The sequence below is a fragment of the Fusarium oxysporum genome, chromosome 2, assembly GCF_000149955.1.
Source record: "Fusarium oxysporum f. sp. lycopersici 4287 chromosome 2, whole genome shotgun sequence".
NCBI classification, from domain to species: Eukaryota; Fungi; Ascomycota; class Sordariomycetes; order Hypocreales; family Nectriaceae; genus Fusarium; species Fusarium oxysporum.
In genome coordinates this window covers 2,698,152-2,723,236 of record NC_030987.1, presented here as the reverse complement: position 1 = coordinate 2,723,236, position 25,085 = coordinate 2,698,152, and the positions used below count along the sequence as shown (strand labels likewise).

General features: G+C 48.5%; 14 protein-coding genes across 19 annotated transcripts; 5 read left to right on the top strand and 9 right to left on the bottom strand.

Annotated features, from left to right (window-relative positions):
• The first annotated feature begins 1,507 nt into the window (after positions 1-1,507).
• Positions 1,508-6,263, top strand: FOXG_08200 (uncharacterized protein). Of its 2 annotated transcripts, XM_018386995.1 has the most exons (3): positions 1,519-3,995; positions 4,053-5,249; positions 5,295-6,263. In XM_018386995.1, exon 1 carries the CDS (start codon positions 1,848-1,850, stop codon positions 2,643-2,645), a length of 798 nt encoding a protein of 265 aa, XP_018244787.1. In that variant the 5' UTR covers positions 1,519-1,847; the 3' UTR covers positions 2,646-3,995; positions 4,053-5,249; positions 5,295-6,263. The 2 variants fall into 2 exon arrangements, with proteins under 2 accessions (XP_018244786.1, XP_018244787.1); XM_018386994.1 differs by having other exon boundaries at positions 1,508-3,995; positions 4,053-6,263.
• A 292-nt stretch (positions 6,264-6,555) lies between these two features.
• FOXG_08199 (uncharacterized protein) lies at positions 6,556-7,458 on the bottom strand. Its single transcript, XM_018386993.1, has 2 exons — positions 7,281-7,458; positions 6,556-7,204 (listed from the first exon to the last, which is right to left on the bottom strand). The coding sequence occupies exons 1-2, from the start codon at positions 7,336-7,338 to the stop codon at positions 6,732-6,734; spliced, it is 531 nt and encodes a 176-aa protein (XP_018244785.1). The 5' UTR covers positions 7,339-7,458; the 3' UTR covers positions 6,556-6,731.
• On the top strand, positions 7,367-9,002 carry FOXG_08198 (uncharacterized protein). The gene is made up of 2 exons (XM_018386992.1): positions 7,367-7,418; positions 7,481-9,002. Exon 2 carries the CDS (start codon positions 7,601-7,603, stop codon positions 8,366-8,368), a length of 768 nt encoding a protein of 255 aa, XP_018244784.1. The 5' UTR covers positions 7,367-7,418; positions 7,481-7,600; the 3' UTR covers positions 8,369-9,002.
• On the bottom strand, positions 7,551-10,553 carry FOXG_08197 (aspartyl-tRNA(Asn)/glutamyl-tRNA (Gln) amidotransferase subunit A). Its single transcript, XM_018386991.1, has 2 exons — positions 10,372-10,553; positions 7,551-10,327 (listed from the first exon to the last, which is right to left on the bottom strand). Exons 1-2 carry the CDS (start codon positions 10,502-10,504, stop codon positions 8,925-8,927), a joined length of 1,536 nt encoding a protein of 511 aa, XP_018244783.1. The 5' UTR covers positions 10,505-10,553; the 3' UTR covers positions 7,551-8,924.
• An 87-nt stretch (positions 10,554-10,640) lies between these two features.
• FOXG_08196 (uncharacterized protein) lies at positions 10,641-13,544 on the top strand. 2 transcript variants are annotated; one of them, XM_018386989.1, is made up of 2 exons: positions 10,641-10,929; positions 11,017-13,544. In XM_018386989.1, the coding sequence occupies exons 1-2, from the start codon at positions 10,694-10,696 to the stop codon at positions 12,242-12,244; spliced, it is 1,464 nt and encodes a 487-aa protein (XP_018244781.1). In that variant the 5' UTR covers positions 10,641-10,693; the 3' UTR covers positions 12,245-13,544. The 2 variants fall into 2 exon arrangements, with proteins under 2 accessions (XP_018244781.1, XP_018244782.1); XM_018386990.1 differs by having other exon boundaries at positions 10,986-13,544.
• FOXG_08195 (uncharacterized protein) lies at positions 12,152-13,544 on the bottom strand. The gene has a single exon (XM_018386988.1). It carries the CDS (start codon positions 13,132-13,134, stop codon positions 12,478-12,480), a length of 657 nt encoding a protein of 218 aa, XP_018244780.1. The 5' UTR covers positions 13,135-13,544; the 3' UTR covers positions 12,152-12,477.
• Positions 13,545-15,182: 1,638 nt separating this feature from the next.
• Positions 15,183-15,719, bottom strand: FOXG_08194 (40S ribosomal protein S27; the record flags this gene model as incomplete). The annotated part of the gene is made up of 3 exons (XM_018386987.1): positions 15,183-15,365; positions 15,416-15,478; positions 15,717-15,719. The coding sequence occupies 3 exons, from the start codon at positions 15,717-15,719 to the stop codon at positions 15,183-15,185; spliced, it is 249 nt and encodes an 82-aa protein (XP_018244779.1).
• A 282-nt stretch (positions 15,720-16,001) lies between these two features.
• On the top strand, positions 16,002-17,535 carry FOXG_08193 (uncharacterized protein). Its single transcript, XM_018386986.1, has 2 exons — positions 16,002-16,258; positions 16,312-17,535. Exons 1-2 carry the CDS (start codon positions 16,194-16,196, stop codon positions 17,027-17,029), a joined length of 783 nt encoding a protein of 260 aa, XP_018244778.1. The 5' UTR covers positions 16,002-16,193; the 3' UTR covers positions 17,030-17,535.
• A 181-nt stretch (positions 17,536-17,716) lies between these two features.
• Positions 17,717-19,666, bottom strand: FOXG_08192 (uncharacterized protein). Its single transcript, XM_018386985.1, has one exon. It carries the CDS (start codon positions 19,530-19,532, stop codon positions 17,985-17,987), a length of 1,548 nt encoding a protein of 515 aa, XP_018244777.1. The 5' UTR covers positions 19,533-19,666; the 3' UTR covers positions 17,717-17,984.
• Positions 19,667-19,902: 236 nt separating this feature from the next.
• Positions 19,903-21,397, bottom strand: FOXG_08191 (uncharacterized protein). Of its 4 annotated transcripts, none has more exons than XM_018386982.1 (3): positions 20,592-21,353; positions 20,192-20,532; positions 20,088-20,134 (listed from the first exon to the last, which is right to left on the bottom strand). In XM_018386982.1, the coding sequence occupies exons 1-2, from the start codon at positions 20,980-20,982 to the stop codon at positions 20,261-20,263; spliced, it is 663 nt and encodes a 220-aa protein (XP_018244774.1). In that variant the 5' UTR covers positions 20,983-21,353; the 3' UTR covers positions 20,088-20,134; positions 20,192-20,260. The 4 variants fall into 4 exon arrangements, with proteins under 4 accessions (XP_018244773.1, XP_018244774.1, XP_018244775.1 ...); XM_018386983.1 differs by having other exon boundaries at positions 20,088-20,532; positions 20,592-21,165; positions 21,223-21,353; XM_018386984.1 differs by having other exon boundaries at positions 20,088-20,532; positions 20,592-21,165; positions 21,266-21,339.
• FOXG_08190 (mitochondrial import inner membrane translocase subunit tim-17) lies at positions 21,286-23,852 on the top strand. Its single transcript, XM_018386980.1, has 2 exons — positions 21,286-21,659; positions 21,750-23,852. The coding sequence occupies exons 1-2, from the start codon at positions 21,591-21,593 to the stop codon at positions 22,137-22,139; spliced, it is 459 nt and encodes a 152-aa protein (XP_018244771.1). The 5' UTR covers positions 21,286-21,590; the 3' UTR covers positions 22,140-23,852.
• Positions 22,670-23,158, bottom strand: FOXG_19769 (L-asparaginase; the record flags this gene model as incomplete). Its single annotated transcript, XM_018400034.1, has 1 exon — positions 22,670-23,158. One exon carries the CDS (start codon positions 23,156-23,158, stop codon positions 22,670-22,672), a length of 489 nt encoding a protein of 162 aa, XP_018244772.1.
• On the bottom strand, positions 23,167-24,083 carry FOXG_08189 (L-asparaginase; the record flags this gene model as incomplete). Its single annotated transcript, XM_018386979.1, has 2 exons — positions 23,167-23,883; positions 23,946-24,083. The coding sequence occupies 2 exons, from the start codon at positions 24,081-24,083 to the stop codon at positions 23,167-23,169; spliced, it is 855 nt and encodes a 284-aa protein (XP_018244770.1).
• A 191-nt stretch (positions 24,084-24,274) lies between these two features.
• FOXG_19768 (uncharacterized protein) lies at positions 24,275-25,033 on the bottom strand (the record flags this gene model as incomplete). Its single annotated transcript, XM_018400033.1, has 2 exons — positions 24,275-24,599; positions 24,649-25,033. The coding sequence occupies 2 exons, from the start codon at positions 25,031-25,033 to the stop codon at positions 24,499-24,501; spliced, it is 486 nt and encodes a 161-aa protein (XP_018244769.1). The 3' UTR covers positions 24,275-24,498.
• Positions 25,034-25,085: the final 52 nt, after the last annotated feature.

Sequence of the window (25,085 nt, the reverse complement as noted above, 5' to 3'; positions counted from 1 at the left end):
CATCTCCATCTCTATCCCCATCCACGATGGATGAATAGCTGAAAAAAATGCTGCAATAGAGTTTCGGCTGGCGCGCGAAACCGTAGCTGAGAGTTGTTGTTGGCTCCTCGGAGCTACTTCTTAATTCTATGGCAACGACAAACGCAACGGGTAAGCAAACGGTCGGAGTGGCCGCTCTACGCATGTCGTGGTTTTGAAATGGATGATCTGTTACTGGAGTCGTGAAAAGATGCGCAATAAGTGACGTCCAGTTATCGCCCTTTGGTGCCACGACAACTTGCTGTGCAATGCATTACAGCAACAGATCTGCGCTGGCGTGCACACGAAACCGCCAACCAACAAATTTTATGCTCAGTGACAGCATGATCTGCTATCAGCTTATACCTGAAAGAGCTTGTATCGACTTCATTCGTATACCAATTGTACTCTACCTGTATCTCACAATGAGTTTGATTCCCAGACCCGGGAATTGAATTGGCTTACACTCAGACTCAAGTTCACGCTCAAGACATTTTGCTTTTGTTTCATTTCTACATGGTGTTCGCCCTGCATCTCATGCTTCTGAACATGGACCAGGCATTTCAATTGGGAGCGAGAATTCTGGACCGGAATCTTCAAGCACGGGCCTTTTTGGAGTATTTGCTTTTTTCCCTTTTTCCAATCGATATCATCAATATTAATCAGACACGTCGTGACTAGACAACCTCCGCAGTTACATGGGTTAGAGGCAGCCTAACGAGAATTGGCGGTGACCTTGTCGAAAAGGGCTGAAGTCAAGGGAGAGTTAAAGAAGCAAATGGTGATAGACGTGAAAGTTTCGGTTCCAGCTCGGGAGCTACCAGTTGGCGCTGGGCCTGATGACCTTGTCTTGGAAAAAGAGGCTTTTGAGGCGTGGTCTAACGAGAGGTAAGGTACCAGGCACAGCATTTCTAAGTCAGGTACAGTGAGGGCCCAGACCCAGAGGCTGACAGTTTTTTTTTGGTGGATGGAGACTGAGATAGACGGAGAAGAAAAAAAAAAAAAAAAAGAAGAAAAGAAAAGGCGGTGTCCACTTTGATGGTGATGAGTCCGATGAGAAGAATGAGGCGTGTTCATGAGATCAATTCCTGGATTCTGGTATAGTTGGCGATAGATGTTTCGTCGAAAGGTTCGGACGAAACATGCCATAGACTTTGTTCTGACCTGTTCCTCGATGCTCCGAAAAGTAACCTCAATTCAGGTACTCGCAGGTACATACTCGGTTCTTGAGAGACAGGGGACGTTGATCAGCGGGACACCCCTGTCGTGTGTAGAGAGCATGGGAATCTTTGAGAAAAACTGCGTCAAAGACAAGATCAGAGTGGAGATCTGGCCAAGACCAGGGCCATGGGACAAGATCAGGTCTCCAGGTACGTGCAAGTACCAACCTTAGACTCTGGGCGTGCAGGGATCCCACGCCCACTTCGGCTGTGACGGTTCGGTGGATGACGTTCATGGCCCCGTAAGCTCCAGCTGCACTCTCACTCACGCTCACACTTACTCACACTCAACGATAAAATACGATGGGTTCATTATTTATAGACTTGCGCACTCCCCCCCGGTTATCTCGGGTCCTGACCTCAACAACCAAGTTCGGCCCTGGTAGCCTTGAATTCTCATGAGCATTACATCGATGTTATAATATCGTCCGTAATACTTACACTTTATATTAATTCAACCTACCACCCACCACTACCGGACTCTTTCAGCCATCACCACTCCAGGACGTATACGACTTGCGACTCCGGTTACTAATACGTCGACCTGACCACCACCAATTGGTTTAGATAACCAATTCACTTACACCACACAACCACAACCACAGCAACATGCACGTACTACACGGCTTCGGCCAGCGACGAAAATCGTCTCGCCGCCCTAGAGATCTCCATATCCGAAAGGTCTCATTCTCAGGATCCTCTCTCTCATCCGGCTGCTCTCTCTCATCATCTTCATCATCAACTATCTCCGCAGTATCAACACCATCCCTTCAAACACCAACAGCTTCTCGACCCGAAATCGATCCTCTCGCCTCACACCCCGCCTTCCACGCACCACCAAGGCTGTATGAACGACCATTTATTCGCATGGATGATGCCGAGCCTGTCTTTTATGGTACCGACAATGCAGGGGTCGATGAGGAGGACTATGTCGAGCAGGATGTTGCTGCTCAACAACCAACTGAGATGGCTCTGCCTCCTCATGTTAGCCCAATGGATGCTGCTGATGAGGAGGGCAATGAGCCAAGGGATTACTTCTTTACAACACTATCAAAACGACCACCGATGCCCAAGTCTCGCTGGTCCGAATCCACTATCCAGAGCATCCAGACCTTTGAGGACGAGGAGGATGACTCCGAAGTCACTCAGTCTGAGGACTCTGAAGATGAGACCGATGATGCTTCAGTCCTTGAGATGCGTCGTCTATCATGTCACGCACTGAAGCCTGTCTCTATTAACACAACTTACACTGCCCGACCTGGTCTGGCACCTAAGCGTCCTCCCATGCGCTCCCTTGACAGCGTCGACAACTTTATCCGGCGCGGAGGATGGAAGCGTCGTGGCATCGTCTTCCACAAGGATGACCTTGACAACCAGCGATGCGAGCAGGACCGCAACAGCTTCTAAACTACTATCACCTTACACCACTCACTCAACATACCCTCTCATCTTTTGTTTATTTCATTCATGTCATGATATTTCGTCGATACCCCATTTCAGCACATACCATCTGCTTCTTTTCTTTCTTTGAATGACATCTTACGGCTGTTTTAACATCCTTCGGCCCATTATCCGGGCTTGACTTTTTTCTTTCCATGTCTATACACATCGATGGGGGCCTGGAGTTTTTGTCTATATGAGCCTTGGGACTTTTGGGAAAGCGATAAAAGCGATCATTCTTGGGTTTTATGGGATTAGGAAGTATGGGATTATGGACTTACGGCTTGGATATTGTGTTGGACACACATCTCACATGGATCTTTCTATTACATATTACTCTACTATTACTCTCTCCCTGTCCTTGGGCGGCATTCTTCTTACTCTACCGAACAATCTACCATAGGAGTCTCTTATTGAGGCTGAATACTACTTTTTGCCGTCTCCATATCCTGCAGCCTTGATTATCGTGCATGTCTCACTTTGCCCTGTGAAATTTTGATACCGAGCCTAAACAGCATCCACTTTACATCTTGGGTCCAGATTGTGGTCCGAGCATTGCACTTTCACGCTGCATTTTCAGCCTCATGAATTTCCACAAATATTACAATTCTGACGTGAAATATTACTGGAGACGATGAGATTTGTTGGCGAGCGGCCTCACCGAAGCCCGGGCCATGGGAACTGGGGAAATTCGCATCATCGTCAAGTTGTGCACTAATAAGCGAGATTTTTGGTCATGCTAGTCTCAACGGTCCCTGATCCCTGGCATTCACAACCGCGTTCTTTCTTCCTTTTTCTACTGATGACAAAATCATGACACTGGAGATGAGTCACTTCGTGTTGGGGTCTTGGCGGGATATAGGCAGGGTTGACTGCTGACAATGGTCCGAGGGATTGCCTAATAAGCGAACGAGGCTGAGCTTCCAGAAGGTACAAGGTAGTCCGTGACAACCCCCAGAGTCAAACCCATTCCATGTGCTGTAATCATAACGGCGTCGGGGCCGAGGGGCAGTGAACTTTGAAGAAGCCCTTGTGACGGCGCCCGCGGTATCCAGGGTTTCATGAAGATCATCAGACCACAAAACTTAAAAGCCCAAAACACAGTGATCAGACACGATTGCCTAAAACCGTCCCTTTGCAATTTGCCTCTTCATGCCCTTGCTGACCAATCGCACAACTCGAGCAAACGATACTTCGTAAAGGCCAGGCACGACATCAGGGGGAGGCGAAAAAGAAGATGAAAATCGAGGCTCAGGAATGGATGACTTCACCAAGATTGGCATGTGGCAAACCTGGTCAGCAAATGAACGTTGAGTAGTGAGTTCTACGCCTTGTTTCAGCTTGTTGATGTCTCACGTCCCCTAATTTTTCTAGCTACGTGTAATTGCCCTTATGATGCGCTCTATGCACAATGTCTCGATCATTACTCAATTGAAAGGGCAGAAGGTGTCCGATTTTTGGCCATGTCTAGGAATTTGCGCTTATCGTAGATCCTGAGCCTTGCAAAAGACGTCAGTGGTCGCGGGTAGCTGTTTCAAAACACGGGAGCGCGGGGAGGGAACGTTTACGTTTATCATGCAGCGCCGCGTATGGCGTATTTCGTCACCAAAACATGAATGTCATCCATCGCGATATGATGAAAGACATTGCAGAAACACTAAAGCTGCACCAGTGTATGCTGTCTAAAAGTACTATTCGGTACTTGTCAACCGCTACCTTGAGGTTATTCTGCTCCCTTGGTCATGCCATGTGGTCTTGATTATGTCCGGAACTTCCAAGGTGCGGGCGCGCCGCCAAGGACCCAGTTACAGTTCATCATGACCGTCAACTTCCTTGCTCTGGGCTTTAACTTTGACCTTGGAACTTCGGGTTCGGGTTCAACGGCAGCCGAAGGTCTATTCTTTCGCAGTGACTCTCCAAAGTCCCGAGCGATGAGGAAGCAGACGGGCAGTGGTGATCTTCCGTGTCTTCCGCGCCCGTTACAAAAGCTGCAAGGTCCACATGGATTAGTCAATTGAGCCGCAGAAGTCAGTTTGAAGTTGATCCGACGGTAACTACCTAGGCATCCAGACAGCTATTGTGGGGGGACGTCAGCTACCTGCTGCGCCTGAACGTGAACTGTGCTCGAGAGAATCTCGATGACGATGATATCTCAGCTAGAGGCACTACATGCCGGTACAAGCCATGCGTCTTCTTGACGTGCATTATCTCAAAACTTGACATAGGTCGAACCGGCCGTTTCAGAACATCGACTTCTTCCAGGAATATGGGCAACTTTGCACAGATATCTCGGCAATCCTTCGCAGTTACAGGTTATCCACTAACATCGTCTGCCCTGCTCGTTACATCAACTAAGAGACTCATCTATCCCAAGTTCCCACCAACTCGGCATCCAATCGCATTAGAGAATTGGATGCTCCGGACTCTCGGCTCCTGCTACTGTAGCTGAACGGGCCTGCTCCGATCATTCTCTGCAGTGAGTGGGTGGGTGAAAGTGGACTATGGATACGAGCCACTACAGCCGGATTGATGCCAAGAGCTTGGATGAGCTCAACTTGACAGAGCCTTGTGGTAAGCTACTGATGTTGCGCGATGACTCCTGGCCAACCACTTCAGAGTTCTTGATCTACCGGCAAGCTAAGCCACCGGCGAATTTATCTCCTCCCTTGCCTGGCCTATCACGTAAGAGGAGATACAATATCGCTTTCACATTATAAGCGAGACCATCACGATCTGTTCGATCGAGATATCGCATGATTCAACGTCTTTCACACCATCATTAGTTGGCCGAGATTGTTTCGATGTCCACTAGGGATATCACACTACTCAAGACTCCAAGTTCAGGGGAGAGTGAGTGTGAGGTTGGTCGCTTGGTTTCCATCACTCACTTCAATCTTCTGGTAAGTTTCGTTTCTTTCCGGCTGTTTCTACAGCCGGATCTAAGCAATCCCTGCTCGCATCTTCATCGGTACATTGCGTTTCTATTGGCTTCCACCCTTTCGCATCGGACACAGGGTGTCATGATAACGGGGAATTCCTGGTCCTGTGATCGATATACTCAGTAAATGTAGCATCAAGTATATTTTCTGTTAACACGAATGTGGATTCATGTACAAGAACGGAATTTGGATGCGCTGTAATACAGAACAGAGCCGAAGTAACGCTTTGGCCTTCGTTCTCGACCGTTTCCTACCACGATGGCGTTACATCGAACAATGGAATTCTTGTCTGGTATCACACTGAAGGTTCTGGAGTTGAGATTCTGGGATCAATGTATCTAGTAAGTATCATGTTGTCCATCGGAGGTACTTCGATGTTATGGCAGAGCTCTTTGATCAAACATGAGCCAGGTTCAAACCTTCGGTAGATCTAACTGCCTGTAAGACACTCCATTGTCATGTCTTCTTTGGGATGCTTACTGGGGAAAATCCCATTGAGAGAGCTCAGTGCGATGGAGATCCCCTTTTCCCATTCATTTCTTCGTCATTGGAATGAAGCTTGTGAGTAAATTGTTGCCAACATTTGTGTACATAGTGATGTTGCCCCGTAACGGTCTCCTCCTATTATACAGATGGCTTCAGGAAGGGCTTTGCATGAATAAAATACAATACAATACAGGAGAATGACTTGTTCGAATTCACCATTTCTCTTGAGACTCGACGTCATGTGGATGTCGTGACCTTCATGAGCGGCATGGTCTCCTGCTGTTATTCAGGGTAGGTAGCTTCTCATCCACTAAGATATCTAACGTTTCACTGTTCCAGCTGTCCCATGTGATCATTGTTTGATTTGCCATAGAAAGTTCAGTGAAGGCCTCATACTAAAATGGTCGTTGGGATCCCCCCAAATCTGTCTTCGGGAACTGCCATTATGACATAGGAGCTTGAATCTTTGGGTAGTGAGTATAATCAACTTATATCAAATCCATAACTAGCTGTTATCCATCATACGAGCTAAACTGTTCATTCTATGCCTAAATACCTGTGCATTTACATATCCCATTCTCATTACCATATACACATTCAAATCAAACCGTGCATTGTAGCGAACAACTCACCACATCCTGCGTTGGTAGTAAAGCCCATCTTCAGCCTGGGCTGACTTCTGAAGTTCTTGCTTGATCATCTTCCTCCTCTTTGCCTTGCTCACAGGCTTGTGGTTCTTGACTGGTGCTTCGACATGTCCTTCAGGTGTTGACATCTTGTCCACCACTTTGGCCTGTAGCTGTTTTATAATCTCGATATTTCTCTCCAGTGCAGCATTGCCCTCAACATCGACATTAGGTTTCGTCTCCTTGATCTCAACTAAGAGCCGCTGCCTTCGCACTTCAATATCTGCTTCTGTATCTATGTCGATAACCCGACCATCCTCTAGCTCTTTCGTCCGTACTTGGAACTTCTCGGGGAGATAGACTTTTGGCGACGGGCGTGTCTCTTGTCGTGGCTTGATCGCTGAGCGGAGTTGAGTGAGCGTTCTTTGCTGGATTATGTAGCCACTAATAAAGAGCGCAAATGTACAAATAACCACTTTAGAAGAATGTTTTATTAGCATGGCATGACCTGGAATGCGGAGAGCAGTGGAGAGGTTGAGAATATGTCTTACCGACGAAGCCCGATGCGATGACCTGCACTTGACCGGATGAAAGAAGCAATCTGGCCATTTTGACAGAATTGCTAAATTGTAGCAACGCAGGACTGTAAATGTTGAGCTTTCACAATTTTGTGTACCTTTCAGGTAGTTGTGAGTTGGTTGTCGTCATCCTTGACCGCTGTGTAAGTGCACTGTTGACATCGTTGACACAGCAACATTCTTATCATCTTATCGGATCCAAGCTTCAATGATTTCCAACACCAAGCTTTCAAACAGTCCCCACCATCTCCAACCTTGACAATCGACAACTTTCTAAACCACGATCACACACAATGAGCAGAAACAAAGATACAGTTCACGCCGATGCGCGTCGCTTCCTCGATGAGCGTGGCTCTAACGTATCGGTCGCGCCAAACGGCCTCAATCCCGCGACTATTATGGAAAAGGCTGTCAAGGATCGCATCGTCGACTCGTACTTTTACAAAGAGCAATGCTTTGCGCTCAACGAAGCGGATATTGTCGATCGCGTCGTCGAGCATGTCAATTTCATTGGTGGAACGTACGGTGTCACACAAAAACCCAGTCCATTCCTGTGTCTTGCCTTCAAGCTGCTTGAACTTTCGCCTAGCGATGCAGTGCTCATGGAGTACTTGAAATATGGCGGAGAGGCTTTTAAATACCTGCGCGCGCTTGCGTGCTTCTACTTCCGACTCACAAGACAAGCGAAGGATGTGTACGAGATGCTGGAGCCGTTCCTCGAGGATAGGCGCAAACTTCGACGGAGAGGAAGGGCGGGCGTGGTGTTGACATTCATGGACGAATTTGTGGACGAGCTGTTGACAAAGGAGCGAGTATGCGGTACAAGTCTTTGGAAGATGCCAAAGCGAGAGGTTTTGGAAGATTTGGAAATTCTCGAGCCAAGGGTTAGTCCCCTTGGTGATCTTGAGGATCTTCTCGAGGAAGAGGACGAAGCAGAGAAAGAGAATGGAACAAGAGAAGAATCTGGAGAGATTTCCGATAGAGATGATATGGAAGTTGATCGCGATGAGAGGAGAAGCCAGAGTCGAGGCCGCAGTCGAAGTCGAAGTCGCTCACCTTGATCAGATGGACTGTCCTCGCTCAGCAACCAAAAGAGTTGACTCGCAAAACACCATAAATCATTACTAAAAGCCAGACGTCGTGGTTCTACTCTCCTGTCGCTTCAAGAGATTATGGATAGCACCGTTAGGGCGAGCGAACGAAAAAGCTTCTGCCTAGTTTATCAATACGGCATGCTTAGCTCGATATGTGGAAACTGCCTCATCTACGACAACATCTACAGGTGTTGAATGTCTATGGCAACGACGCAAGACGAACAGAGACCGTGTCATATTAAGCTGATAGGGTGCCATTCGAAAGTCGAGAATGGCAGAGCTAGGGCTCTTGCATGCTTATCAGACCCTTCACCTACTTGTATAGGGCACTTGAATCACTCAAACTGGACCGCGGCAAATATACAGCTAGCCGGATACGCATTCATGATATCCATTCAATGCAAAACAGGAAGTTTGATGGGGGAACAGGCGAACCACTCAGATATGCTCAAGATACTGCTGTCGTCTAATTGTTCTAATGTACAATAATATCATAAAATCATCGCTTGTAATATATCTACAATCATGCCGCCAGGGATTTTAACTTTTCTGCCAGTTGAAGCACCCTCTGGTCGTCCCAGTATTGTCCGATGACCTGCAATCCTGCTGGGAACTGACCTCCCTCCACTTTAGCTGGGACACTCACAGCTGGTAAGCCTGCCAAACTTGCTGGAACCGTAAAGACATCGTTCATGTAAACGTCTACACTGCTCTGCTGCTTGAGGTCTTCCAGTCTTGGAGGGAATGTTGGCGCTGTAGGAGAGAGGATGAAGTCCACTTGAACAGGGCCAGTCTTGTCCTCCATGCCGGTGGCCTCGGCCATGTCACTCAAGTCAAACTGCGCGGGCTCATAAAGGGGGTTATCAAGCCGGAATACTCGATCAAAATCCTTCTGGACCATCCGTCGGACCTTTTGGGCTTGAATGAAGTAGTTGTCTATTGCCTCAGAACTGAGACTGTACGTGCCAAGGAGAATTCGTCGCTTGACCTCTTCACCAAAGCCCTCACCACGGGTATCAGAGTAGAGAGTCTCGCCCACTGCATCACTACCTTCACCACGCTTTCCGTAGCGAACACCGTCGTACTTGGCAAGATTCGACGAGGCCTCCGCAGGAGCAAGGACATAGTAAGCACACAGGGCTTCTTTTGTGGAGGGTAGAGAGATAGGAACTAGAGTCGCGCCTTGAGCCTCCAGAGAAGAGGCAGCAGAAACCCAAGCGGCGCGGATAGAAGGGTCAAGCTCGTCAATATTGTATTCGAGAGGAATGCCGATATTTAGTCTTGATAGTTCGGGAAGAGTGGATGGTATTGTTGAAGCACATCGTTTTCGAGATGCGGCAGGTAGTGATGTTGGATCCCCAGAGTCATGTTCGTTGTGCATGCCAGTCTCGAAGATGAGGTTTTGTATCGGCTTGACATCCTTGGACAAGAAGCCGACTGTATCCAGAGAGTTTGCATATGGAACCACGCCAAACCGAGAAATCATGCCATAACTAGGCTTGTAGCCAACTATTCCAGTATATGCCGCAGGTAGTCGAATTGAACCTCCTGTATCTGTTCCTAGGGCAATATCGGCATCTCCCAGTCGTACTGCAACGGCGCTTCCACCTGAGCTTCCGCCGGCTGACACTTCGTCATTCTTGGCCAGGGGATTCCTCACTGCGCCATTCACTGAGTTTGTCGAATGAGAGCCCATACCGAATTCATCCATGTTGGTCTTTCCAACCACCGTTGCTCCGCGTTTGCGCAGTTGACGAACCACAGTAGCTTCGAAGGGTGAGGAGTGAGAAGAGAGAATGGTTGAGGCGCATTGTGTTGGGAACTCAGAGGTTGCGATATTATCCTTGATAGCCAGAGTGAAAGGCTTCACTTCCTTGCACATAAAAGGAAGGAAATCAGCATTTGGGTCTGTGGAGGCAAGCTTGGCTGTATTTGTGAGTCGAGATCGTTTAAGAAGATGAGTTACTCACTGCGACCAACAAAGTGGTTGTAGTTACTATGAGAACGCCATTGTGTTACAGGTCGTGCATAAAGTCTCGGGCAAGACTTGATGTGAGATGAGGCTGATTTATAGGCTGATTGCCGCACACGAGACACGCTCATGGTGGAATTATTATCAACATGAGAAATTGTTATACTCAAGGTGTTAGTTGAGGGTCATGTTCAAAAAAGCGGGATGAGCTGCAGCTTTCCGGCTTATCGATAAGGCAACTGTACTCATCTTTCAAGGGTCCGATCTCATCCTCCTAGGTAATTTCTACAAGCTCGAACAAGCGTCAACACCATATTAAAATGGCAGCCAAACGGGATCTCGAGGACCTCGATGAAGGCGAAGTATTAGCCCCTCAATCAAAGCGACCAAAGAAACAAGGCGGCAAAACGCGACAGCACCAAAACTCTAGCATCGACCCAACCTGGGGCCAGAAATATGTCTTCGCAGGAAACGGCCATACAACCACGATCCCGGAGGGAGAAGAGGACGATTTCGAAGATGATTCAGAAGCGATGGCGTATTTAAACTCTGTCAGGTATGTTCTCCTCTTATGCGCGTTTGTCGACTTTGCTGAAGATCGCAAAACTGTAGAGCACATATGCTGATATGGTGAGTATTATAGACAAGAAGCGAACGGGATACCCCATCTCCTCGTTGCGCCAAAAGTTCAAATAGGACCCCAGCTCCCCCCCGAACTCCGAAACGACGACCAAGAACAAGACGAGCAACCTATAGACAGGACTGTATACAATAATGGTGTTGGCGATTCTCGGGGCTGGTATGAAGACGGCGCATATATGGCAATACCCGACAACGCGGCTGAAGAGGACAATTACGAAGACGGCGAGTACCCAGATGACTACGACGATGATTGCGACGAAGAAGCCGCCCTGAATGAATCTTACTTTGCATCGGTTATGGACCAATATCTCCGCTTACGGTCGATTCTTCACGCCGATCTTCCCTCCAACGCTGTCTCCCGTGTCGTCAAGGCCCAACTAAAAACTGATGCACCTGCGGAAAATCAATCCGCGGTGATAGCTACATGGTCACGGCTCCTTCGCGAAACCGATCCCCACCCACTTCAAGTCGCCCTTATGTCTAAGGACACTACACTACGCATTCTGCGCATTCTTCTTGGTGGTAAATTCCTTCGTCAAGGGTATACGCTTCCAGAACGTACAAGCCGTTGGATCTGGGCACTGCTTGCTAGAATGCCGGACAAGGGCGAGCTCAACTACGCCGAGATTGGCTGGATTCGTGACCTTGGTCGCAGAGCAGTCCTCTTAGGTCGGAGCCTAGCAGAGATGGCGGCTCTAAGGGAGGAGCTAGCAGAGGGTGGACTAGGGGCCCATGAAGCTGTTGATGGAAGCAGCAGTGATGAAGAAGTCCTGGCCGACCCAGAGGATTTGGATGTCGAAGGTGCTCTCAGCTCTGGGCAAGATGAGGATGATCCAACACCAGCTGAGCCCGAAAAAGATGTTGAGAAGACACCCAAAGTGACGGAACCCACGACAAAATCTCCCCCAAAGCCTGATGCTGAAGAAGGTGAGATAGAAGACGAAGACGAAGATGTGGCTATGGAGATCGCGACCGACTCAGAAGCCGAAGAAGGTGAAGTTGCTGCCCAGGAGCCCCGGGAGAATCTCGAAGCAGCAAAAGAACGACTACTTGCTCGGATTAGCCACGGAATGACATCAGAAGACGAGGAGGATCTTGAAAAGGAGAGTGTTAAACAGCGACTGCGAGCGAATTTACGTGCAACTCTTAATATGATCTTGACGGTAGCTGGTGAGTTTTACGGACAACGAGATCTGCTAGAATTCCGAGAGCCATTCGTTGGTATGTAAGTTGGTGGACAAGGATATAATTGTAGGTCTTATAACGACCGGTTTGTTTTATTTCCATACAGCATACAGCGAGTCCCGATACATTTTTGCCATCCAATAACATTTAACCGCTCTGAAGCATTAATATATCATAATCCTGAACGCCTGACCCAAAGCTTGTGACACCGCGACATAGCTTCTAGTGAACATGAAACATACAAAGCTCTTCCTGAGCCAATGAACAACACTGTGACTTAGTTGGCTAGGTCCATTTCGGGGTTGACGAGGAAATCAGCCTCATCAAAGTCAGATCCTGAGTTCCGGTTGTCTTGACCAAAGCTCCTTAAACCGGCACCCTTTCGTGAAACTGGAATAGCCATGACTCGAGGGTTTCCGTGGTTGCCCATGTCAAAGCTCGAGTCAAGCTCATCGTCATCCTCGTCGAAAATTCGCTTTCGAGAACCGTCGTACGACTCGCCCTCCGCACTCTCTTGCGACATGGTGAGCTCGGGGATAGCATCGAGGTCTGGTACATCATCCTCGAATTCCGGCTGGGTGTCGAGGCCGCCGACCTTGTTGATTCCGCAGAAGGGGAGAAGCTCTCGGGAAGCACCCTTGCCAGGTGCCTTTGCAATAGCGGTAGAAGCGTTTACAGGTGCATTGTCTGTCCAGAGCTTGAAGGCACTGGTGCCCTTTGTCTTGTAGCCTTCGGGAACGGACTTGCGAACTCGCATACCGACACTGAGTAGGTTGGCCTGGACGTTTGAAGGAAGAGTAGGTTGCATGGGCTTGTCGGCCTCAGCAATCGCAGACTCATCGGATGATCGGGCATTGAAGAAGGAAGTGATTTGACGTTGAGATGGGTCGGCAGAGGCGCCGGCGAATTGACGCTTGATACGAGGAGTAGACATGATGGCAGATTTGGAGCAAGTTGGTGTGAAGTTGTAGTGTTGATTGATTCAACAAGAATCGTCAATAGTTGTTACGCTGATGGAATGACGTTGCAGACAAGATCGCAGTAAGCAACGACTGACAAGAAAGTCAAGTACAGAAACAGAGTTCAAGAGTGGTAGAGTGGGGAGTTTGTCAATGGACAGAATTGAAGAGAGGTAAGGTCTTGTAAGAACGCAGATGACGTCGCAATCGAGGGAAGAAAACAAGGGTTCAAAAGGAGAACAGAGCGAAGAGTGGCTTCTGGGTGAAACAAGTCGAAGGCCAATATTGACTTGTTGCTGGGGTGAGGAAAAGAACAGGGTCAAGAAAGTGAAGTGCCCCTGTCCTGCCCCAAGACGAAGACGATCCCCAAAGCGGCCTTGACAGCCCAATCATTTAACAGCAATTTCTCACTGTGGATCCCGGGCTCCCGCGTTTTGACGCGATCTTGTCGTGCCGCTTTCGCGTAAATTAATGATTGGAGATTTGGCCATGGTCCGCTGAGTCATCTGACAAGGTGCATTTATATGATCAGCTACCATACTCTCTCTGTGTATTGAGGAAAGAGACGGAAACGCCGGTAGATTCTATGTAGACGCATATAATTCAATATTTATATAAGTTTTGGTTTTATTTATATAAGCATACTAGGTCAATATGGAAGACTAAACCTTTAAGAAGTAATTCTATCATATAATGGCTTGATCCTGCACTTTTCTTGAAACCCCCCCCCCCCCAGGATCAGCAAGTGTGCAGAGGGAGGCAAGGCGGTGGCAAATCAACACTTGAAGGCAAGTTCTAGCAATTTCAGGATCGGCAACGCCGAATTTTATTTGCTTTCCCTTTGCTGAAGCTCCACTTCGAATTTGCCATCCATGGTAAGCTTACGGGCAGATGAAAGACTTACCGACTTAGGTATATCATCACACGAGGTCATCACATGAGCAGTACAAGACAATCAATTGTGACAATGTACTATGTATCTTTTCACGCCGAAGAATTTCCAGTCTTAAGTTGTTCTTGTATTATAAAATGGAGTTGAAATTATGAGGAAGCAAATAGGTTTGACACTCGATGTTCTGAAGTTCAGATCTTCACAAGTCTCATTCCATCCAATCATCATCAACTATGACTCGAACTACAATGCATTTAGTTTAAGGCATAACACCTTCAAACAGCATTTCGCGGGGTAATTGGTTCCCCAGGTTCTCATGGAAAATTAAGGTAGTTAACATTGGTATTGCTTAGTTGAGTTATCTTAGGCTTTCATGGGCGGCAGAGCGGATGAGTCTCTCCGGATCGAGTCATCCGGTGAGTCGACGGCCAGGCAAACTGATAGGATGAGGGGTCTAGGCTACTGTCGATGACGCCGTATACCACCAATCATCATCAAGTAGAATCAACTCAACAGCGATAGCTCTGGTGAGGAGTATGGTCGGCAAAGATTATCAAGAGATGGAAAAGTCATGGCATCATAGCAATCATCAACAGCAGTGTGCTCTACGACAGGCACGATAGCATCACAACTCAATCGCATCGACTAGAAACATTCACGTCAACAAGAAGGTGATGTGGAAACCATTGTGAATTTCGCAAAAGCACAGTGACCATCCTCCGCTACCCACTGCACCCGGGTATGAAGCGATCATCAACCAGCGGTTCCACGTCCTCGTGTCCAGCCAGCCTAGCCAGGCCAGTCCGGACACTCGTGAAGGCTTTCTCCAGCTTTCCACCCATGCAGTGCTTTTTTTCCTTCCTGCCTCGAGAAGACTCTTTAGTACAAGGCGCGCAACGGAAAAACAAAAAGAAGAATGATGTGCCATGCAAGATATCCGGAGACCCCAAACGCCCCTATTCTGGGTGCCCCATCTTCTATCTGCAAAGAGGTTTTTGGTAAATGTTCGCAACGTCGGTTTGTTCTATCCGTCCATGTCGAGGTTGTGTTTTTGCAGATCCGAGATGACCACCATGAGTTGAACCGTAAGAGTCATGAGTACCCAAGGAGATAAAACCGCCGCGAAGCAGTTTACTTCCGTCGGAAAGAGCAGCCCTCGGTCAATCGAGCCTTACCACCGGTAGGCTGGCAGAGGACAGTAGTGCATCCCTGGCAGATGACGACGGTCTGGGCGTGAGAGAAGACGGTGGTGATGGTGAAGCATCCGGGGCACTTGACGTCCATGAAGAAGGATCGAGGGGCGGGCACGAGGGTCTAGTTTTGTTAGAGTTTTGTCGTCATGAAAATATGTCGATGCATCGTACCTTGAGCTTGTGCTTCTTGGCCTCGGCGGCCGGGGAAGGGTTCAGAAGATCAACGGCGAGAACCTGAAAAGGCGGAGAGTCAGCCAGCTTGTTCCATCATCTTGCGTATATCCTTTGCGTGTCCAATCCATCATCCATTGTGCCATCGATGTCGTGCTCCATCAAATTGATACTTTTGCCACGGGCAGCAAGATCTTTTCGAGGTCGATGCTTTCCACGTCCTTCACACACGTGGTCGTCGTCCATCCATCCCCCATCGTAGGTCCATCGTAAAATGCGTCAGAAAAAGGCAGTCGCTTACCATCTTGTCTGATTTTCTCGAAAAAGTCTTGTCGGTTTCTTGCGAGAATGGGAAAGCTTGACGAAATCCGGGATCAGATTTGAGGCTCGCAAGGTGGGTGGGAGGAGGTAAGCGAGGAAAAGTTCGGTGGCTCTGAGGGGGACGACTGGTTCTTGCCTCTGGGCGGATTCTGTTGCCCAATCTAGTTTAGCGTTCTAGGGTTGTAACTCCCACACACGTGATAAAACACGGCGCAAAGCTCTGGCCTAGTTCGGTATAACATAGAGCCGGATGGAGCTTGTGCAGACAAGATATGCTTGGAGGGGTTTATGCGAGTTATGCATCGAGAGCTATGCTAGCTGCCTGTATCTGTACGTAAGCCAGTGATTAGGAGCCTGAAGTTGAGTTGCGTCAGTCGTAGGCTACCACTTTTAGACAATACAAATTGTACTGAAGAGACTTCTTGAAGAATTTCTTCTATTTCTTCAGTCTCTCAAAATGTCTAATCCGTTAGAACAACGCATCAATGTTCCTATTGACGATCCAAATGCAGACACAGAATGGTAATTCTCTGTTACCCCTCCATGCTCATGAGCTAGCTCTAACCCCGCCATAGGAATGATATTCTTCGAAAACATGGCGTTATTCCTGAGAAGCCACCCAGCCCGACTCCTATGATTGAGGAGGCTATTCTTGAAGGACGAAGATTGGCACATGAGAATCGCTTGGAAGGCAAGGACCTCGACGAGCTGGACGAACTTGAAGACGACGAAGATGAAGCTTTCTTGGAGCAATATCGCCAAAAGCGCATGGCCGAGTTGAACAGCCTACAAAAGAAGGCTTTGCATGGAAGCGTATATCCTCTATCGAAACCCGAGTATCAGCGCGAAGTCACAGACGCATCACAAAATGGACCGGTTTTTGTCAACTTGACATCTTCAATGGGCAACAATGTTGAGTCGCGAGTCTTGACTGAGCTATGGAGACAGGCTGCGAGGGAGTACGGCGAGATAAAGTTCTGTGAGATCCGAGCGAGCCAAGCCATTGAGAACTATCCCGATCGAAACTGCCCAACAATTCTAGTATATAACAAGGGGGATATTGTTAAGCAGATTGTAACATTGGCGACTATTGGAGGCGTCCGAACAACCATGCAACAAATTGACAACCTCTTGGTCGAAGTCGGTGCTGTACCTGATTCTGACATGCGTATTGTCAAGAGGAGGCAAGCTGCCGAGGATGCTGAGGAGGAGAGATTGGCTGGCAAATCTATCAAGACGGGAACGGCTGGAAGGTCACGGAACGTTGACAGTGAGGATGATGACTGGGATTAAATGTGCTTTGGAGAGGATTCGTGGCTTCGGTTGAACTGACCATTGAATTGGCCAGCGTCAGACATGGTAAAAGTATCAATGCCCCAACGCAAAGCCGCGACCGATGTTGCCCTAGTTCTTGTCAGATGTGACAGTAGGCCTATGCGGTCCTGACTCATGACAGCTCTCCGAGGAAGATCAGGCTTTTACTCTCCAGTATTTCCAGAGCCTCAAAAACCACTTGCTCAACTTGGCCCAATACGAGGAAGGAAACTGTATATTCCAGCGAGGAACAGTTTCGTACATTATCCGTCCTTGCTACATGACAAGTTCAAGACGGGGCGTTGATCAACAGTTGGGAACCAAGAGGCCTTGTGGTCATGTATGCGCACAGTAAACGCGCATAACACAATACATATCATTCCCAGGCCTTCTATCACCACGTGCTGCGGGCAGTGCGATCGTCTGAGATAGGTGAGGCTGCCAGCATATGCTCTTCCTGTGAAATGAAATCTCCAGAAACTGCTATACTTGTTATACGGATGCTTCCATGGGAGTTTTGGATACTCGTTGTATCAGTAGGGTCTTACGGCATATGCTTGTCATATCAAGAATCTGTTGTAATACTGAGCCACATCCCCGACAGGCAGGATGCACAAGGTAACCCTTGCAGGCCAAGAGATAACAAAGATCAAAGCCTGCTTGTCTTGCTGATCCGGGTTGCCGGGATTACTACGTGGCGTCGCATGCATGCACTTGAAAGAGACAGGGGGCAGGTTGTGATCTGACCAAGTGTGTAAGTGACCAAGACGACGAGCAGTGACACAACCCAGCCTTAGTGATTCTCTGTAAGCATCAGCGAAGTGAGCACGCGTGCAAGGCGGGCCTGTATGTTTACGGAAAGACAATGCAAGGTATCATTAAAGCCCTCTTCAATCTGCTTGTCCTTCGAACGCCATTTATCCAAATATGCTTGCTAGCTTTCCTCATTTGTCACTGTGACAAGATTTCCACTCGGCAGCCCCCAGCTGCTCTTATCAATGTCTCCCTGACGGCATCGCCATGAGCATCCTCGATTAACAAACGGTATCGTCCTCTCGCCTTCTGCCATACTCAACGGTGTCATCCGTACGAGAGCTGGGTTATCGTGGCTGGCCCTGTTACAAGTCCGAACTTCTCGCCATTCAACCCACTTGGTGGTGGGAATGACCATTAATTTTCGACAGCGTGAACATGTCAATCCGCCAGCCTCTTTCTGCCTTTGTGCTCGCTCCAGGAGTTTCCTGAGATGGTTGAGCCCTTCCGGGATGTAGTACGGCATCTCTGAAAGCTGAGTGCTGGAATAACAAGCTCGCAGAGCTGTCTCGAGAAGACTAGGCACACGACTTGCACCTTCGAGACGTTGTGACTCTGTCATGGATGAGACTGAGGACGATGGGCAAAACTCAGGCTCTCCTTCATCAACGGGCAGAATGAGTTTTGTGTGGTCTGTTGGGAACTTGAAGTCTGAAAGAATCCTTCCCGTACTATCTGAGAGCTGTAGAGGACTTCGACCTAGTGCACGACTCGCTAAACGTGGCGTCGGCGAGGCTCCCGCCTCGGCCTGGAAGAAGAGTGTGTTGCTCAGCTGGGCATCTGTCAATTCCAGGCTCTCATTTGGTTGCCAGAATGGATTAGGATGGACAACAAGTTTGTCAAGTCTGCTATTTGGTGCGAAAAGCTCCAGCAACTCCACGGGCAAATGCCGTAAACGATTATGTGATACGTTGAGCTCCTTTAGATGATGAAGTTTCGCAACAGCAGGGGGGAGTTCAGTGAGCTTGTTATGGCGGAGGCTCAGGATTGTGAGATACGTTAGATCGAAGATGGCACCAGGAACCCGTGTCAACCGGTTCTGGGCCATATAGATCTTAATCTCGGGATCCTTCTGCTCAAAGGCAACATCCTTGGTCACGACCGGGATGCAGGTAAACTGCGACAAAGGACTGATTGTATCGTTTGAGACATCTTCCAGTCCCAATGACCAAAAGTCAATTGTCTCTTCGCCCGCGTCAAGACAGGCACGGACTCTGTCACGCGCAACTTGTTCAGCTCTTGAGACGCGGCGCACGACGCGATCAAGTTGTGGAAGTCTGGGTTTTGGAACTTCGGGTACTGTTTCTAGTACATCGCTCTCATTACCATCACTGCCGAGGAAGACACCACTGTCTGCCTGTCGCGTCCATTGACGCCTCTGCTTGGGGACGTGAATCTCACTGAAGGTTGAGTCGGAAGAGGTGGGATGTTGCTGAAACCATGAACCAATGTATCTCTTCTTTCGTCTCCCCTCTACATAATTGTCCAATGCTGGGTCATCATCACTGGAGAATATGGCGGGATCACTTGAATTGTTGAAAGCTGAGGATGGCGCGTGCTTTGAAGCGGCATTGCGGACGCGTTTCCGAGGATTGTTGCTGAAGGTCTGCGATTGCTCATCCCACGACACAGCGGGGAGAACAGGTAGAGATAATTCTTCCGACGACATTGGCGATATATAAAGATGATAGTTTTTAAACTGATGTTACTCAAGAACACATAAAAAAGACTTGAAGTGGTGCAAGAACTAAGACCTGGCTTGTCCAACGCGACTCGACTTGACATTGGATGCAGAGTGACGATGGAAACCTAATGGAATACAGGGTTCAATTGCCCCACTGCCATGAACCTTTCCGTTACTGGGTGCGCACGTGCCATTGCCAGCCACTCGGCCCCTAACGAGCCGGCCGTTTCAGGGTTCTCAAGAAGATTCCATCAATGAACACGGTGGATGGACCCATTGATAAGATGATCAGATAACGGCAACCTTATAAATGTGTTTCCGTTTGCTTTTCTTCTTTCTCATTGATTTTGTCTAGCATTTATTGAAAAGTGATTCTTATGAACTAGATATGATCCTGGCAGGGTCACTCAAACGTGAAAGCTCGTGGCAGTCTTCTGCTATGGCTCCTTTCTTGCGACCAAGAGGGATTGGAGGCGGACTTCCTCACAGCCAGGTCAATTAACTGACCACAATGAAACCTCCAATACGATTGAATTCTTTGGGGTTCTCATCAAAATCTCACAGGCAGGGTGACCGCATATAAATGCCTGCTCAAAAACGTGGTCAACATTGTCGAATGAATGGGCAAGGCTACAAACTCATACTCCTAGTATATGGTATTGCACCAAATGTCTAGTCTAGCTATGTACTCCATTTGCCAAACGACGTGCTGTTCACTGAATTTCTTTGTTAATTGGCCGACCCCCAACAGGACGAATCATCAGAGGAACTGTGACATCTGATGGACCTCCCCAGCTTGAAAAGTCAGACGTGTGGCTATCAACCTCCTCGAAGCCAAATTTCTCATAAAGCTTTCGTCCTTGTACTGAAGATTCTAGACATGCTGGAATGCCCAGGCGATCAGCTTCTCCAAGTCCCGAATCGAGCAGAAGAGATGCTGCTCCACGCCTATGGTGCTTCGGGTCTGTATGCAGGAGTTTCAGATCTGAGGGTTTTGGCTAGTCAGAGAATATATTTCATTTAAGATCCAACATTGAGACATACAAACATATGGCTTTCCTTTCATATAATTCACTCTCATGTTGTTCATGCCTCCAAAGAAGAGTTCGCATGCTTCCGCATTACAGCTCGGCCCCCGATAAGATGGGAAGGAATGTTGTTCCTCTGTTGGTGGAGTCTCCCAGATATACCACATAGCAAAGGCAATCATCTGGTCTTCCTCTTCCTTTATATCATTATCAATGACTTTAGCCCATCGGCAGGCCGCATCCTTCCGGAGAGAGGCAATGAGATCTGCGACTCTTGTTGAGGACTCAGAAGTTCTTCCTCCCGGAAATAACACTGCACCTACTGGACTCGGGCCATAGGCAACAGTCTCAATGGCCGCAGCTCTATGAGCATCGGCTTCGGTAGCTGGCGCGACTTTGAGAGGCATGGTGCACAGTTGGCGGTGGTGGGAGACATTCACATTGATGGGCACAAGACGTTGCTACCTCAAATAAAATTCCCGCTCTGTTGTATACTACATTTACATGGGGTTACGACTTCACATCAATCTTCGGCGAGCCTGAATAGGCATGTCGTTGAGCTCCTGCTCCGCTCTCGGCCGGGACGGGATCTGGGGTTTGTTAGTGGGACAATACTGACGAAATCCTGGTAAGGAAACGAAGAGTACCCCCAACGAACAGCTCCAAAATCGCATAAAAGAAGAGACAAACTCTTGTGAAATAAATTTTAACTGGGAGCTTGTTCTGAGTCCAGCTTTAGATTCCATCCTCTTCGCCTCATCTTCAGACTGGAGTGATTAATAACTGGTCAAGATGGAAGCTTCGAGCTGCCGAGGCCGGTTTAAACCGTTATCGATACTCGGATAATCCAACAGCCGCCACCGAAAAATTCACTCGTTGCGCGATTCAAGGCCCGGTTGGCCGCAACCTTTTACGGCGACCTCACATTTTTCAAATCCAAACCTCGCCGTCATCAGCCTCGTCCTCGAGCCCTTGCCCTCCCCCTCCATTACAGCTTTAATACACATAATCAGTCATGGATCACGGACGAGACCCCTGCCCTTGGGTCATTCTTAATGACTTTGGTGGTGCCTTTTGTATGGGCGTAAGTTTAGCCATTCATGCTGTGGACGATCGATTACAGCGACAATTGCGATGAGCGTAACCCAGGACATAGCTAACATTGCCTTTCTAGGCTATCGGTGGTACTATCTGGCATGGAATCAAGGGCTTCCGCAACTCTCCCTATGGCGAGCGACGCATTGGCGCCATCACAGCCATCAAGATGCGCGCCCCGGTTCTCGGTGGTAACTTTGGTGTCTGGGGTGGTCTCTTCTCAACATTCGACTGCGCTGTGAAGGGTGTTCGCCAGAAGGAGGATCCCTACAACGCTATTATTGCTGGTTTCTTCACTGGTGGCTCTCTCGCCATTCGAGGTGGTTACAAGGCCGCCCGAAACGGTGCCATCGGTTGTGCTGTTCTTCTTGCCGTCATCGAGGGTGTCGGTATTGGTTTCTCCAAGATGCTTGCTGGTAGCACCAAGCTAGAAGCTCCTCAGCCTCCACCTCAGGAGGCTACTCTGTGAGCCAGCATCTGACGAAATGAAATACTATGTTCCATAAACGACGATCGAACAACCTTCGACTCCCCCACTCTCAACTCCACCACGACGACCAACAAATTCTCCGGGCCGGGCTTTCGAAGAGCCATGCCTCTTGTATTTTAAGCACCAATATCACCATCACCACGAACAAAAATCTGGCAGACGTTTTAATCCTTTCAATTCGCATCGGGTCGGCGTTCCATGTATAATAGAACAAGATATCGGAAGGGTTTCGGGAAGGTGGAATCTGGTTTAGCGATGGAGTTGCCATACTTCTTGCGAATACAGACTAACTTATGTCTGATGAGGAAAAAGAGAGCGAATGTGTATTATACCAAGCGACGGAGAGAAACTTGGGAGTGCACGTGGACTGGCAGGTCCAAGAGATATAGGAATGGGCAATTCCTGCTGCTGATGCTTATGCTACGTTTGTTTATCGCGGATTGGGTACAGAACGAATATAAATGACATTCCTGTTCCACTCTATGGTCATTCGTATTGCTTTCGCTTGTCTATAGGTCGTCCGACGGCTCATTGCTAAAGATACTCATTTGGGGGTTTCCCTCGTCATCAATCCAGGCTCGAAACATACCTCCACAGTTGAAATCCATTAGGATTTCAGACCGAGTCTCAATGACTTGACCATGCGAATCACGAACGACAACACTCTCGATGCCAATGATGCCGCCTTCACCCTCACCTGTCCGGCGCCATCTATCGCCCGCACTTCTTTGCAGCTCTCCGCCTGGGCCTGCAATATGGGTCACAGCCTTGGAACCTGACTCTGGTTTCCACCTCGCCATAGCTGTAAGGGTTCGTAGCGCATTTGTCCTCAGAAAGGAATCGCCGTTGCCAGTTCCAGAGCCACCAATGGACCTCGTGGTTGAGACTCGTTCACCCCTGGTCTCGAGGGGAGTATACGTTACAGGAGTCGGAAAGCAGTCTGCCAATGTTCCTCTCAGAACATCGCTGAGCACCAGTGAGGGGCCCGACTCGGTCATGGCATTCTTCAACGATCCCACGTTGACGACCCGGTCGGATCACCATCCTCGGCCCATTCCTCTGCCCAGAAGCCTGACCCAATTGCAGGCGTGTCACCAATACGACCAGTGAGCTTGTTCGTTAGACCTCCTGTACTGGTTGCAGCGCAGATAACACCGTCTTGATCGAGCGCTACTGCTCCGCATGTTCCTTGAGGTAGATACTCAGTCGCACTCCAGGTTGCTTGCCCCTGACCTTTCTTCTCCCGCTCTAGAGCCCGGACATGCTCATCCCAACGACGTTGGGTGAAGAAGTAACTAGGGTCGACAAGTTCTAGTTCGTACTGCTGTGCTAGCTGCTCGGCGGCCTTTCCATAGAGCTGTGTATGTCCCTGTGCGGATGGGACATCAAGATCGCCTGAGTTGACTCCTCGGGGATTCGCCTCCAGATCGTCTTCGCCATGTTCAAGCATTGCTCGGGCTAGGAGGATGGGATTCTTCACATGGCGGAGACCCATGACACCGACACCTCGCTTCTTATAACCACGGGATACCATGACTGAGGCCTCTAGTTCAATGGCTCCATCGCGAGTGAACACGGCGCCGTGTCCGCTGTTGAATAGGGGATTGTTCTCCAGAAGACGGACTGCGTAAGTTGCAATATCCAAAGCTGAAGGGAGCTTCTTGGATGGCTTTTCTGAGACTACCTCGTCTGAGCTTCTCATGTACTGGTCCGTTTTGGTGACCTAAAAGACCAATTAGATACTTGAGAATATGGGGCTCCTCATGCTACCGTGTATGAACTCACAATGTCAATAAGAGCTTTACGATAAGCCCGAAACTGTTCCGGCGGATACGTATCCCGCTGAATATTACCTGCGCCTCCGTGAATGACAAGACGAGGCTTCAGTCTCGGTATTGTTTGTTCTTGAACTCTGTACTCCATCTTTGGTGGTTATAAGCAAGATATCTGAAATCAGAAACCAGGATAGTGAATGTCAAGGGATGGACAATCTCCCCTCACTGATTGCTGAAGATGAGCATTACGACACATGCGGAGCCCCACTCGTGATCAAACCCAATGTGGACTCATCCAGACAATAAGAGTAGATGTTGACATATTTTGAGAACAACATTGCCGCCTTTTCATTTTAAATATTGTAGACAAGGGTTTTCAAGGGTATACGCCCGTAATATTATACATGAAGATTTCTTTAACCAACTCCCAAAGTTTGACAGGAGTTTCATGCTCCCCTAACACCATGCAAATGCGCCAATATTCATAGGCTCTTCTTCAATTATATCGGAGTTAAACATTCAAGATTATGATACCCAATGGCAAGCAAACAGGAAACGTGACATTATGTCTGAGCCAGTACAATAGCCAACTTAACTGCTCTGTCTATATCCTTTGGCCGTAAGCCTGGCGTGCGACCTAAACAGACTGCCCTGCTTGTCATTTCTATACTTTATTAGTTACTGGCTTCATAACACAAGTTGAAGGAACTCACCTGCTACTAGTCGATTCACGTCCATCGTCACTTTTGTCTTCATCCAACTGGCATCTGGGGCCCAATCTCGAGGAAAGTATGATGAATCCATGAGAGATCCCATCCCTGTACCGAACTGCCCAGGGTTGGTGGCCTCAACTGTTGGCATAATGTTTATGAAGTCAACGCCCATTGCAGGTGCCATGAGAGAAGGTTGTGTCATAGACGTTGTGGTGGTAGCGAGGGTGGTAGGTATCGTGCTTTGCCACATACTCGGTATATCACTTGTGGCTTGCTGAGACGGCATGTAAAGCGCCTGGCTTGACGCAGGGGGTTGATGCGTTCCGAAGAAGCTGCTGCTCGTTCCTAAGCCTGAAAGGTCAGGAGTTTCGTCAAACGAGCCCATATCAATCTCAGCATCAATAAAATCCACGGTTAGCGGGTATAACGATACCCCG